Source organism: Haemaphysalis longicornis, unplaced genomic scaffold (genome assembly GCF_048455015.1).
Source record: "Haemaphysalis longicornis isolate Haplotype H1 unplaced genomic scaffold, Haemaphysalis longicornis Haplotype H1 scaffold_4, whole genome shotgun sequence".
Classification (NCBI taxonomy): domain Eukaryota; kingdom Metazoa; phylum Arthropoda; class Arachnida; order Ixodida; family Ixodidae; genus Haemaphysalis; species Haemaphysalis longicornis.
In genome coordinates, this window is record NW_027526361.1 from 119,490,975 (window position 1) to 119,505,900 (window position 14,926).

The window sequence follows — 14,926 nt, forward strand, 5'->3', positions numbered from 1 at the left end:
CAACTGTGGGGAAGTAATTAGCGTTGCCTGAATGGTTGCCAGCCTTCTTTATCTCCAGATAAATGAAGCGGCAACATAAGTTTTGTGCTGCTCCCAAATTGCTCCAAAATCAAGCTCTGTTACAATAGTGCTCCAAAATAACATTTTTTCAGCTCCAAAAATTGCTCCAATAGTTCGAATGGCTGGATCACCCCTGTCTTTATAGCGGCTGAACGGTAGAGAGTTGGGCTATAGTTAGTGACAGTTATTCTAAATGGAGTCCATGAAGTAACGCGGCAGGAACACAGCAAGAAAGGACGATTCTCCCATAGGAGGCATTACGCGAATAAGCAGCTGTTCATGCGTTTTCGCTTTGTTTTTTGGCAATATTTCGCGGTTTGTCTTGTATTTCTTGAAAATATTCCCGGTGGCTGTCAATAAGCGATGTGCCGATAATTCTATCCCCACTCACGACAATGTTCAAATTGGAAATTCAGTTTAAGGACCATTTTGGATCAGTTTTTCCTGGAAACAATAATTTATTACCGCTCTTCGAAATAACTTTGCCACGGATGCTTGATGGTGCTAGCAAACAAGGCTGAATTGAACATGCTTTGGACCTCGATATTTAAAAAATCTTCTGTGGTAGATATTATCTCTAACCCATATTGAAAAAGATGCGCGGAATGGATGTCGAAGCATATTTACGTTCTTTTAAAAAAATCGCTGCGCTAGGGCCAGGTTCTCGACGACTAGAGGACAGACAGACAAGTCTGTACATAAATCAAGAAATAAGCATAGTATTAAACCTACCGTCGTACCTGACTATTTTCCGCCGTTTTTAACCTACTCGAGCGCGTTATCCACAATAGAGTTTCAAAATTTGTAGACGAATATAACATTTTAACCCAAGATCAGCATGGCTCCAGGAAGGGCGTCTTGCAGCGGCACATTTGATATCTATCAAGAACTTACGACTTCGATGATTCAGTGAATGATGGGAAACAATAAAATGCATTGTCATGAATTTTTCAAAATCTTTCGACCAAGTTTTAATGAAAAGTTGCAATATAAATTAGTTGAAACTCTTGGTAATATTCAACTAGGTAGATATCATCCTAATTGAGAACTGGAAAAGCCTACTGGTGTGGGCTTGTCGGTACATACTATAATTAAAGAACAGTGTTTGAACGGGACAAGTCTAGTTATTTTTTCTTAGCCCGCTCAAGCTCTGTTGGTTATCACTAATTGAGAAACCGTAAATAATCTGTTCTTGAAAATCATTCTACTCGAAAGCTTTCCGTTGACTCTGGCGTCTAACAGGAATCGTTGCTGTGACCCTTCTCTTTATTTCATTAACCAACAGCGTAGAGATATCCCTGCAAATATTATACTTTAAGCAAACGATTGCTTTATTTACTCTCAAATTAAATCTCCCGTGGGGCCGTTTTTGTTAGATGAGTCGCTGTTTTATGAAACGCTGAAAACAGGCAATCGTGCGATTTCAGCAACCTAGCATCTCATTCGAATTGCTCGAACATATCATAGCGTCTACTCTTGTGGCCCGTGTTTTATGCATAAATTTTAACAGCGGAGCTGTTGTTACTGGCAGCAAGTTCGGGGTTCGTGCGCACCGAAAACTCCCCGCGGGGAACGCTATCGCGTAGGCGTCGCGCAGCTGTCGCAATACCCACTCCACAACGGAGACACGTGATACCGCCCGCCAAAACACCCGGAAGAAGCTTCCGCATGTGCTCAGTATCGTGGGAGAGCCCTTCAGACGGGAGCTGTCGTCGTCGTGCGCATGCGCTCGGTATCGTACAAGAGACCTCACGTGAGGCGTCATCGCAGTTCTCGGCATGGCTCGGCCGCGGGTAGTTCGCATGACCGAGGAAGATGCCGCGATCCGAAAGGCAAGGCGTGCTGCTGAAATAAACCATGTGTCCGTGAATGCTCACCTACAACAGCTTCGCGATTCCAGTCCTGCGCGCGGGTGCAACCTTCCGTAGATTTTTTTTTCTCTCGTCACTGAGATGACTTCAGGAAACTATTGTCGTTCACACACGATATACTTTACTTCATGTAAAAAAATATTCAAGCGTATGTCTTATTTTTAATTTTTTTCTGAAGCATTCGAGCGTGCCCCCCATGGCCAATTAATCTTTAAAGGGGCCATGCAGACAAAATACAAGTTTTTTGTTGTATGCGAAATATTTTGATTTATATTGCCCCCAATGCCGTTTTCCATGAGAAAATAGTCAATTGAGGTTAAAATTTTGATTCTACCGCAAAATCGTGTTTCCGTGACGTCTGCCATGAAGTCATGAGGGCGGGTATTTAAACGAACTTGCAGTGCGTCATTTGTCAGTCATCCCAGATGGCGCTACCATAGTCAGCCGCGGACCTTTGTCCGCGGTTACTTTGTTGTTGACCGCATTTGCACTGGTTTGTTTTTGTTACGGTAGAAAGTAATCGTTTCGTGAAACATCGGGTATGCTCGACAAACAGGGTCACGTAAGACAACCTCGCATACGCCAATCGGCCAGTTTCGTGTAAGACAACTCCAAAGCGGCTAAAACAAGCATAGTGCGCCCACTACAAACAGCAGTGCGCATCGGTACTTCTATGTTTGCGTGTATTTTCGGAACTTTCAGTTGTTTGCCCCGCCATTCTTACTACTATAAAATGAATATGCATTACATTTAAGCACAAATAGCTCGTTCGGAAAGCTTATAAGCCCCGCCTGATTTGCGTTTGCTTTTGCCGGCCTCAGGCAATCGCACACTTGGACAAATGATATCATAGGTTCTGTTTCGCGAAATGAGCTAGTTTGTCGCTCGGCCATTATCTTTTTTCTTAATTATATAGCTTATTTGAGTGAAGGGTGCGTTAAAAGTGGTGTCACTTTGATTCTAACGTGGCAGTCTTTCCAGTGAGCCAAAGTTGTGCTTTGCTGTATGGCCCCATTAAGCTGTGTAACTACATAATTTCCTGGATAAAAAAAACGTTTTAGAAAAACAAAAACAGTACACAAGAGCTAACAACTACGACTCGCCTCTCAGGTGTAACGGGGGCGTTCCCCTGGGTGCCTGCCTCTCCCCGCTTCTGTTCCTAATTTACATAAATGCCAGATAAATTACATAAATCACCAACGAATGCCCGCAACCTACCCGATGCCACAATCACATGCAGAAACCTCTAAACTTTCCGACATAAACTAATTAATCACATGTCGCAATCTGGCTGAAGGCGATATATCTGTCATTCTGGATTAATTTTTATGCCCTTTTTTGCCACGGTTGTTCTTGCAGTGTTTATTTTCTCCGCTTTTCTTCTTCTTCTCATTTTCTCTTCTTTACTGCTGTTTAAGTTTTGTTGCGTTGTAGGTCATACCGTGTGCAATTCCTTCATGCTTTCGTTGTCCAGTAAATTAAATCAATCGAAGAAAACGTGTTTCTTAAAGCAAGGCTAGGCAAATGTCAGTAAATAAAAAGAACGGTGTGCATATATATTTATCCTATGAAAAAAATTTTCAGTATTCTAAAAATAATGTACTTCGTGCAGTGAATTCTTATAAATACCCTTGGTTATGGATTACATACGACCTTAACTGGACGAACAACATTCATTTCGTAACTTCCACTGCTAAACAGAAACTATTTTCCTACAAATAGCTTTGAAACTCGCCTTGTGTGTTGGCCTTCTTGCATATGAATGAATAGTGCTGCCAATATTGATTACGCCGCTATCATCTTAGATCCTTTCACTCAAGGTAAAAAAACAAATCATAAGGAATACAAAATATAGCCATTCGCTTCATGTGTGACAGCTACAGACGAACCTCATTACCAGAAATATTTGTTAGAGCAGGCTTAATTTCACTCGCAGGAACCTCTATGCGATGTCAAAAATATGCTCCAGAAAGTTCCGATCTGTAGGTCTAGCAGTTTTCACTGGGCCTTGATGAGGCAGTGATCAACAAGTCGCTAAGTCAACAGGTCAACCAACAAGTTAGTGAACGATTTTTGGCACCATTCGCTGTAGCCTGGATTGGGGTGAAAAATTACGAAATATTTTGTTTGTGTGTTTGTTTTATTCCCCTTTTGTCAAACGCGAGTGGTGGTTTCATATATTTGCCTGGCTGTTTTGTGCTCACCCATCATTCGTGCCCACTTGCCAAAATCCGTCCAAGAGATTGCAGTATCCATAAACTAAAATCTAAATAAAAAGTAACGTGTATACATTTATACCAAAATGCTTTACTTCAACCCTTCGTATTATCTGTCCAGTGTAAAATGCTGTCTTTCCAAGCAAAATGCAGTGTCTAAATGTGGCGACTGTCAATGACCATATGTCATCAATCACTTTTAATGGTCACTACTACAACATAAAAAAGAAATAATCTCAAGAAAGGAAAAAAGAAACCAATAAATATCATACATACGTATTGCCATTGACAGAAAGGCCGTTGTCCCTTACCCGTACAGATCAAATTCGCGACTGAAAAACGGTGGTCCTCGCTTTATGGAGGGTTAGGGGGACATTTAAAGTACTTAAAACAAATGACTTTCTTTGCATCCTCTGCCGACCACTCAGAGACCTCAAAGTCTTTTACGGTACCTTTCAAGCGTGGTCCCCTGAGTTACAAGTTGCTATGAGAGCGCAGAAGCCGGGCAGTATCCAGTGCAAAGGTACCAAATCAAATTTGGAAATGCAGGAAGAGGCGTTATTATGATACAATGGAGACTAAGCGCTGATCAACCTGTTTGCTTATCGGGTGTAGTTCACTGTTTTTCTTTAGTGATGCTCTTTCTTACTTGCAGGAAAAAGGATTTACGATGTGGGAACACATCGAAGAATTCGGGGACCTTCATACTGTCTTATACGCGGAAGACTGCATTGTTTTGCACCTTGAGACGCCTTGGCCAACGGACTCACCGGTTCCCAATGGATGCGTTTTGATCCCGGACAGTGGCCTTTTGACGACTAATACGAAATCCCTGGTTGCCGCCAAGAGCGCCCTAACGGAGGTGAAAATTCGTGGCGCTCTTTTTGCCGGGTGCGTTGAGTTCAAGTCTTCAGAATCACTTCAAGACGCCGTGGGCCAGTTGCTTCGGGCGACACAGAAGATATGCATCTTCCACAACAGGAACGCCATCTACAACCTCATCCGTCTGTTCCCAAACGCCAAAATTCTCGCTTTGCTTCATGACCTTGCAAGGCACGTCATTGAGGAGGACGAGCCCTACGTGAACCCTCTTGAACCGCTGGTCGAGTCCTCTTTGCTGACGGACGTAATAGGCAGCGTCGGTTGGATAAACAGCGGAGTGCTACGTATAAGTTGGGTGACATTGCTCGCCATCTTTCGGACTTGCCCATTGGTAAGTGTACCCAATGTTTATCTCGGAGGCGGCCAGTACTTGTTTTTCTTGAAGAGGGTTGCAGACGCAAATTTATCCGAGTTCTGCAGACCGCACACTGTACTGTTGGTGTCACAGAAATGAATATAAGGTATCAGCCAGAAGTGTTGTGTCGAACTTCCAGACCCAGCGTAGTTAAAGAGCAAGCCCTCAAAAAACGAAGCTGTGGAGAAGGAGAAAGAACTGCCTTAGCTGTCTTGTACATCATATACGCAATACGCTGGCGAGTCGTGAAAAAGTATGGGCTAGGCCAGGTGTGTGGTGGAGGTTAAGCTTAATTTATTAATTTAGTGGCTTTTAAAATGGGCATGGTACCAGAAAAGCGGAGGCCTGGAACAGGCTCAGGGAAGAACGAGTGCCGTGGACGCGGCACTCGAGGACCTGGCGCTCGAGTGAGGGGCGGTCCATATTAGCCTTCGAGGCGTTTAAGCGTCAGGACGATAAGTATACTGATAGCCTTGTAAAGTGCAATAGTGCCTAACTGTGCGGCAGTGGCAACGATGTCACACCAAGAACAAGAGGACTGTGATTTGGACGAGTTGGTGAACGTTCATGATTGCAAATCAGCGAGGAAAAAACACAGCACAAAAAAGGAACGAGTGGACAGGACAGCGCTGCACTCACAACTGCTTTATTTTGAAGAAAAGATTAGTGATATACATAGATCAGTCTCCCACGTGGCGGTAAATTATTACAACGATAAACAGAAACAAAAAAAACTCAATCACTCATCGGTCCTCATATGTGTACTCTTTTTGGTTTACTTGGTCATGCAGGGGTGTCACTCAGATAAGCGTATTCGCGGTCATGCAGCACTACTAAGGGCATACTTATACATCGGTCGGGGATCGTCTGATTTGAAAGGCCTCGATAATTTCCTTGTTGTTTTATCTCTGTGTCTCGACACCACGGGTTTCTTTAAAAAGCGGCACACATCCGTATGAGCTGCAGTGTTTTGCCATGTGACTGTGCAGTTTCCCTTTTAATGAACGCTTGTGCTCCGACAACCTGGTGTTCAGGCACCTCCCGGTTTGTCCCACGTATAAATGTCCACACCGAAGTGACAACAAATACACGACACCCATTGCACATTCCAGAAATGGCTCTAAATGATTTATCGGGCACACATTTCTTGTCCTTGTATTCCGGGAAGCTAACCTTCGACCAACCTTACTGCACAATTTTTCTAATTTATTTGGGGCCGAGAACACCACGTGGACAGCGTACCTTTTTGCCACGTTTTTTTAGTTATGAGAGAGCCGGTGCTTATACGGTATCACAACGGGGTATTTTTTCTGTGTTTCTTTGCATTGGCGGCTGCGTCGCGGAACCTGCCGTATCTTTGCCTTTTATCCATTTAACTAGCTTCCTCACGACTATCAGGAGCCTGCCGTCCACAGTCTACTTATCTGGTTCGAGAAGTTGTCCAACTGATGGTCACATCACATTGAAAGGGCTGAGCGTAATGAAGAAAATGCAATCCCATTTTTTATTATCTTGGAATGGCCCGATTTGAAGTTTAGCACTGCCTTTGAGATCTGGCACGGTAACACCAGCATACGTGACCTATATTGAAAGTTAATTCAAATCCAAAAACTGCATTTTGTTCAATTTTGGAAGCTCAAATGTGAACTGCAATCCGAAACCACACTCACTGAACACATTTAAAAGGCCCTCTACATTCAGTTATTCATTGTCAACAATTATTAGAAAATGAGATACATAACGGAAAATATTTTTTGCAAAGCCGCATACATTTCTTTCGATATTTCTATCAATTCTACCTGGGAATATATTACTAAGCATAGGAGCCACCTTTGAGCCAATACACACCCCTCGTTTTCGAACGAAAAATTCATATTGCCACTGGATAAATGTTGATTTCATATAGAATTCTAGGATCTCCATGTTGACTGACACGCCGCAGTTTTGAATGAAACCTACTTCGTCGTTCTCTTCAGTGATATACAATCCTACTGATTTCATTAATTCATCGTGAGGGATCGTTTAGAACGAATCTTGCACATCAATGCTCATAGCCTTGCATGTTCCAGGGTTCAACGATTCAAGATACTTTACTAGGGCATCTCAATTTGAAATTAAATACGGGTCATTCAGGTGCAGGTACTGGAGCTGCTCCTCTAAATATCAGGACACCGCCAACTGCCAAGTATGTCTTTCTGTAATTATTGTGCGAAAAGGGGCTTCGGGCTTATGCGTTTTAACCACGAAAAATGGCTCGAAGTGGACACCTGTTGCTTTCTTTACTGACAGCCTTTACCGATTTTCAATCAAACCAAGAAGATTAGGGCTGTGGGCCTGTTTTCCCCTCCACATGATCTATTTTTCTGAGGTAACTGTCAATTGACAAAGTTAAATATCAGCAATGAAGTGCGCGAAGGGGAGTACTATTATCCCTACAGCTGCGCAGTGCACTCATAAAGAACTGAGAATAGATCAAACCTAATAATACTACTCTTTGGATGATTTTGGCAATAAACCAAATGAAGAAGATTCGCTTACTTTGGGCTCTTCGTTGGGGACGTGTTTGTTGTATGGGGACAGTACTAGCGTGCAAGGGTAAAATATAAGCACAGGCAACATACTTTGAAATAGAATTGCCTTCGCAGAATAGTCGATTCAGAAGGTACCATTTCTTGCTTAAGTATACGTAGCTCTATATGACGAGCAAAACTACGCTTAAAAGTAGTGGCCTAAACAGAAAAAAAAACAAGCAAGTTCGGCAGCACTGGGCTAAGGAAGCTGTACTGAGGGCGACAATAGGATTTTGTCCTTAATGTGAAGAACGCGGTGATAGAAGGTGAACAAATAACATACAGAAAAAAAAAACTGTAGGTTGGACCGTAGTCTTTAAATTTATGTATGCGAGCTCAAAGATTTCACTGCGAAAGGCCTTCGTCGTAAAATAGGTATCTCACCATCGATAACAGGTATGATTTAGAATTCCTTAACTACAGCCACTCCCACTACATTCGAAGGGCTGGGTTTCTGCAGGAAGGCCGGTTACTGAGAACCGATTCCATTATACAAAGAAGACACAAGTCGTTCTAGCTAATAGTATTTTCATGCGTAAGTATTAAAAGTCCCATTTTGTAAATGTGCGGCGTGCAGTGATGGTGTAGTGATGGTATTAACGAAAGATAGTCCTGAAAATGGTGGGCAGAACGAATACAAATGTAAATGAATGAATGATTGAATTTATTCAGAAGGGAAAGGTCGAACGCCTTGTGCGGGGAAAGGGGAGGGGGCGGAGGGAAATAAACCAGCAGGGAGGCCACAGGGTCATTAAAGTTTCTTTTACATCGCTCGAAGTGGATATCCATTCTTGAAAGGACGTGACGTGAGGAGGTAGACACCTACGGCGCTCTTCGGAGAGTCGGGCAAAGTCCCAGAGAATGTGGTGTATGGCGAGCCAATATTTACTTGACTTCCTTTTATTTAAAAATGTAAATAAAACAAAATCAAATAAATATGGGCTCGGGAACGAGCCCTGGTCGTACGAAATGCGTGTCGGAAACGTGTCCATGCACATTGAACGTTCCTTGGTTCCTGGTAACAAAAGGTGGGCTTAGTGAATGAGTTGCTGCGTTCGACCTGAGAACGTGTATTGCAGACATGTACTGGGCTTCTAGGAGTGTTCTAAGCATGTAGTGCTGAGGACGATAGTATAGTGACGGCGATGGCCATAGTAAGAAAGAAAACGACGCAGTTGGAAACGCCTGATGGGCAAGATAATAGGAGGACACCACCGCGCCACTCGACACGTTTCTCCTAGTCACCTGTGAACTTCTTTATTTGAATAGGTAAATGAAAAATACATATGAGCTGCGAAAAACCCTTGTTTATTTACGATTGCTTCAAGGAGACCATGGAGAGCGGCAACATATAATTTCGCTTTATTTCAAAGTTCAGGCAATTTAATTCCTTCGGACAGTTGCTGCCATAACTTAAGGATAGTCTTGAATGAATGGATTACAAATTGGATTACTGGATTACTCGAGCTACAAACGATCTGATTCTTGGGTGCGCAGGCGGCGGGATTTCCTTGGCTCATCGCGCAGCTGGGCGGGACGCATCATCTCGAGCGGTTCTAAACGCTCTATTTTATACTGGACGCGAAAACGCACCGCACGGTCGCTGTGCGGTCGGGAAGTAGCCAGGCAGGCGCAGGTAGCTCGAGCGATAGCTTGTTACCACTGCCGTACCACTGACGAGAGCGGAAATCAAATATCCGCCGCAGCGTTAAGCCTAACATCTATAGGGACCGGGCAGCTGGACGGGTGGCGCCACCACTCGGCGCTCCCCTCGTCAGTGGAATGAGCCGGTGCATTGGACTACACAGCCTCGCGTTGTTTTTGTCGTGTTTGCTTCGGTGCTTTGTATGTTTTGGTGGCGTTGTGAGCAGACATGTGAGATTAAACGAAGTCTAAACAGATGTGTAGGGTTCTTAGATGCAGTAATGACTACGTAAACTTGTCGGACGCGTCTAAAGTTGGGTATCGGCTGCAATGGCATAAGCGCTTTTTGCAGCGATCTGCGCTTGGCTCCACCCGTTCTGAGTACGAATAAAACTACTATTATTAGTATTATTTTCTTCTTAAATGCACTCATGGCTACGCAAACTTATTGTATGTTTGTAAGGTTGGGGAAGGGCTACATTGACACGAGTGCTTTTGCAGCGCTCTGCGCCTGGCTCCGCGCGATCTGAGTAGGAATCAAACTATTAGCAATATTAGAATTCATTTCTACCACTTTCTTCACTGGTTTAAATGACTGCGGTTTCCACGCCAGCCTTAGCTCTATGATACCTCGATACGTGTGCTTTAAATAGAAAGGCACCTGCATACGAGATGGATTACCGTGTAGCCGTAGAAATGTTGCGGTAGTTTACACTTTATGTAACCGTGAGCTTTGTAAAACCTTAGGTTTTGGTGAGCGACACTGACAGCATGGGAGCCTGAAAGCCGAAGTGGAAAACACACGTTTCTGGTGGTCATTTTATCAAGAGCCAAAGTTATTCACCAACTCAACAGCCCAAGCTACAAACCATCCCTCCTCCCCTTCCCGTTTTACCACCTGCGTAGAATAAAGGCTGACACCGATAGTTAAAAAATGTGGCAGCGTTAACATCAGCCGGTGTTTTTTAATGCTTAAGTACTCTTTACAGAGTACCTAAAAAATCGTGTAATGCCTGGTGAAGACACCAAAAACGCGCGATTAGTTGCCTCAAATATGGGTGCATGAGCCCGAATCCTCCACAGACACATTTCCGACACACTGGAAAAAGTTTAGATTTGGAGAGAGGGCATGGAAGTTCAAAATTAAACAGCAAAATCATCTAATCATTATGATGGTTGAACACAAAGCTTTCTTCGTGCGAAATCGAATGAGAAATGGTCAAAGTCAAAGACGCTGCGACCAAAAGACCAAACTGCGTGCTGGTCTAATTCAACGCTTAACTAGTCAAAGTTTAAATCCAGAAGGCAACCAAGGAAACCCATACGATAGAGCTTTGCGATAAACCATCATCGTTGTTAGACGGAGGTGTGCATGATTTTTCAAGCGTAGGTGGCAGCTTGTAAACCGACCGCAGCATTCAGTTGTGAAGCTGAGTACAGGTTTCGGGCACCCTCCTGTCTTGCGTCCTTCAGCCACGCAGGAATTGGTTTTTGAAAAACCATTTACCAACTAGCCAGAAACCATTGCAATTCTTGTAAAGCAATGCTTCTCCACGACAAGCAATAACATTCTACTATCATGCGGTATTTATTCTATCAACGATTCCCGATGACTGTAGTAAGAGCATTTCTGTGAAATTAGGCACGTTTCAGCCGCAGGTAATGAAGATACGGAAGCGTCATCCGTCCGTCACAATTTCTGTTTTGAGGTAAATCTTCGAAGACACCCTCGAACTTTGTCTTTCGCTTGTGCACGACGTCGGCGCCGTTTCGTCATCAACTGCCAAAGGCCTGCGCCGCAGCATTCCTAGATCGGTTGCGCACACCGGCTTTGTGGGAGCATTTAGCGGCAATATACTCCTCGATTCGCGAAACTGCATGCAGGCATGAAAAAATTGCATTCACGCAACGAACTTTCACTCCAGCTTGATTTCCAGCTCGGCGCATTGAGCGTCGTCTGCTATTTGTAAATATTGAGTATGGGCGTAAATAGCACACATGGCATGCCTCATAAACATCACATCCACACTCAAGATTTACCGATCTGAAAAATGCACGTGGGGTTACATTCGCTTTGCACGCCGCACCGCAAAAAAACGAAAGAAAGCCATGCACAACTACGCTGCGCTGACCGCCACCGGCATTCCACTGACGAGCGGTTCGCCACGGGCGGCGCTGTTCGCTGAAACGACGGTGGTGCCATACAACGGCCGCCCGGTCCCTATGGGCCTCGTGCGCTTGTATGGTGGCGCCACTGATGTGCTGTGTTCAGCGCCTTCTTGCGGGCAACGGAGGCATAATTTCAGAAGTCCGGGAGCAAACGACGTCCGGAGGATAGTATTCCGCGCAGTACGATTATTAGAAGAGAAATAAGAAATGACCGCTATTCTGTTGCCATGCGATACGAACAGCCAAACGGTACTTTATTAAATAGAATATGGTTCGCAAAGGCGACAGGAAAGCGATGCATCACACAAAAAACAGTTTTATACAAGCGCGGGATTATCTCCACGCAGCGCGCGGTCACGCTGTAATTTCGCAACGGCTTCCACTGAACACCAGCAGCGCCGCCCAAATAAAAGACAAAAATAAAAAGACGGAAGCCCGCGATGTTACCAAGAGAACTAGAGGAGTGCAGGAGTGTGCGTCTGTGTGTGCATCGCCTCCCGGAAGCGATAATGTATGTGTGAGGGAGGGTGTGATCGCTCCACCAGTGGAAAATTTTTTGTGGGGCCGCCGGCCCCCGAAGAGCATGAAATAACGGCATAACGTCCCAACGACGCCAGCAGCGCCTTGGAGTTAGTTGCTGTGGTCGCTTTGGTGGATTTGATTTATTGAGCCTTAGATCAGAACGGCTGGGTTAGAACTGCTGGCATAACCAAGCAGTTGGCGGACAGCTTATTGTGAGGAGAAGACCGACTAACCGACTTCATGGTGCTTGAAGAAGAGAATTTCTCCCGTGTATACGCTCCACTGTGCCTTGTACATGTCAGGAAGTGATTTGATGTGTTGTGTGTGCGAAATCGCGGCGAAAGGTTTGTGTGTATATTGCGACACCAAGGATAAGCGGCTTCAAGAGCCCGAAGATTCAGGTTTGTAGAGGCAGGTATTTGAAAATGCCAACTGCTTGAGTAAACTCTACCTCAAACTGCTGAAACTACGATGAGTTCGTTGGACGGGCTCATAAAAATATCGCAATTCTTTTTTAAGTGCTTCCATACGTTTGTAAATGCGTACTTAATATACGAATAATTTTGGACGTATATGCGCGAGACGAGGCTTTCATGAAAGCCTCTGGACGTTTATTTACCTTGTTTATCGCTCGACATAGACACGGGCACAGATATGGTAGATCGCACAACATGAGCTTTAATTGTGCACGAATGATTCCTCTCGCATTCGGAGACGTGCCCTTGATAAAATAAGACCATTTTGAATAATGGAGATTGTTTCAAAGCTGACAGAGTTGTACGTGATGTTTTTGCGTGACTACGCTGGCATGACTACATGCCAGCGTGAATAGTTGTGCTGGTGCAAGTTATTTTTGTCAGCAAAAATATTTTGCGGAACAAGCCCCACTTGAACTCGTTTTTCAACCGCAAACTACAAGTTGTACATGTTTGAGATATTTGAGAGTCCTTTCAATAAAAGTGTAGATGCGAGTCTCGGAATTGTGGCTGGTTTGTGTCCATCTGTTTACGGTTGTGTCGGAGTGTAGCGTGAATATTTACGTTTCTGTTTTCATTTTACAGCTTCATATTTTGCTGGTATGACTACGTACAATTCAAGCATGCATATCCGTGGGTTGTTCCATGTATTTTCTGATGCGTGCACAGATGCGTGCACACCAAAGGCTATTTGAGGCGCTACAAAAATATGCACTGGATACACGGCTTTTTTTTTTTTTTGCAGCGGTCTTGCGCCAAGTAGCGTGCACCTACGCAAATGCATTTATGGATCTGTCCTTTTTATTTCTTTTCGGGTACTATGTGCTTCGTGAACGTCGGCGCCGCAGGCAGCTGATCCGTGCAATGTCGTCTGCTTTTATTGGAGAAGGGGCACTTTCTAAATTATTTCGACTTGTATTCCCGCACCACTCGCCAGCGTAATATTTCTATTATTATAACAATTGTGAATTTAAAAAAAACGTGGTAATTGTTGTATACTTATTTTACGGTTGTTGTTTAAATTAAGCCGCGTAGCGAACTACTGTATATGTTTATTTTGTTCTTCAGAAAAAATTCCGCCGCCGCTCCCAGGTAGCGCCACATGTTTATTTGAAACTGCAGTGCACGAGGCCCATAGGCGCCTAGCACCGCCGAGCACCTGTAGCCAAACGGGCCGGCTGCTGCCAGCGCGCGCCTCCCCACCCGCTTCGTCGCGCGCCGGTCGCTAGACGCGGCAGCAATTAGTACTCGCAAAACCTGCATCACCCGCAGACGGTGACCTGCCATATGATTGTTTTTTAAAGACGATAGTCTTTCTTGGGCTACTTAAACCCAGAAATTTTGGTCTGTCTGTATGTCTGTATGTCTGTCCGTCTGTCTGTCTGTGACTCGATTCAGCCACCCGGCCAAAGCAAAACAATGCCTGCGGAATAGTCTTATATAGTCACAGCTAAATCTACCCGTCTATGTCCGGTGTAATGTTCATACTTGTCAACATTGTTGAAGAAGAACAAGACATTACGCAAATATGAGACAACAAATCAATACAGAAGTGATATTTGCAGTGTTCCTTTATAAAAAATCAAACATGCTGGACTTTTGCGAAATTAAATACTTCATCAACTGCAAAAAAAGAATTCACTCCGCCGTCGCCTGCTGTCGCCCGCGCCACTACAGCTTCTGGCGCCATTTTAAGAAATCAACCAGCAACAGTTACGCAATTTTCCACTAGATTGGTTTCACGTTCTGCTTGCAACGCACGTGGAGTAGGGAAACGCGGTTCTATAAACGTTGAAGTAGGGCGCCTCGATGAACGCTCGTCTTCACCGTACGGCAGCGTTCGCATCGAGACACCCGGTTTGTAGCAGTGGAACGCGGTAAATTTAAAATGATTTAAGCAAACATTTGGCGTATTTACCTTGGGAGGAGCGCTACGCAAGAGGAACAACATGAGAGGTGAGCGGGAAAGCGAAGGGAGGCATTTACTTCGCAAAAGCCGATAAAGACTATCGTCTTTTGACGGCATTTGCAACGAAAGGAGCAGATACGCGGCCAATTTTTTTCTAATTGCTCTGATAGTTAATGAAAAAAAAAACTCTAATAATGGATAGCCACGCTGAGCCTATGATTCTTCCAGCTATCACTTCGGCCAAATCATCAT

General features: G+C 44.3%; 1 protein-coding gene across 3 annotated transcripts in view; it reads left to right on the forward strand.

Annotated features, from left to right (window-relative positions):
* LOC144180530 (uncharacterized) overlaps positions 1-14,926 on the forward strand; it is a 29,323-nt gene that overhangs the window by 6,108 nt on the left and 8,289 nt on the right. For all 3 annotated transcript variants that reach the window (XM_077708858.1, XM_077708859.1, XM_077708860.1), the window contains exon 2: positions 4,803-5,360. In XM_077708858.1, coding sequence (XP_077564984.1) covers positions 4,818-5,360 — 543 coding nt within the window. In that variant the 5' untranslated portion in view covers positions 4,803-4,817. The remainder of the gene's footprint in view (positions 1-4,802; positions 5,361-14,926) is intronic.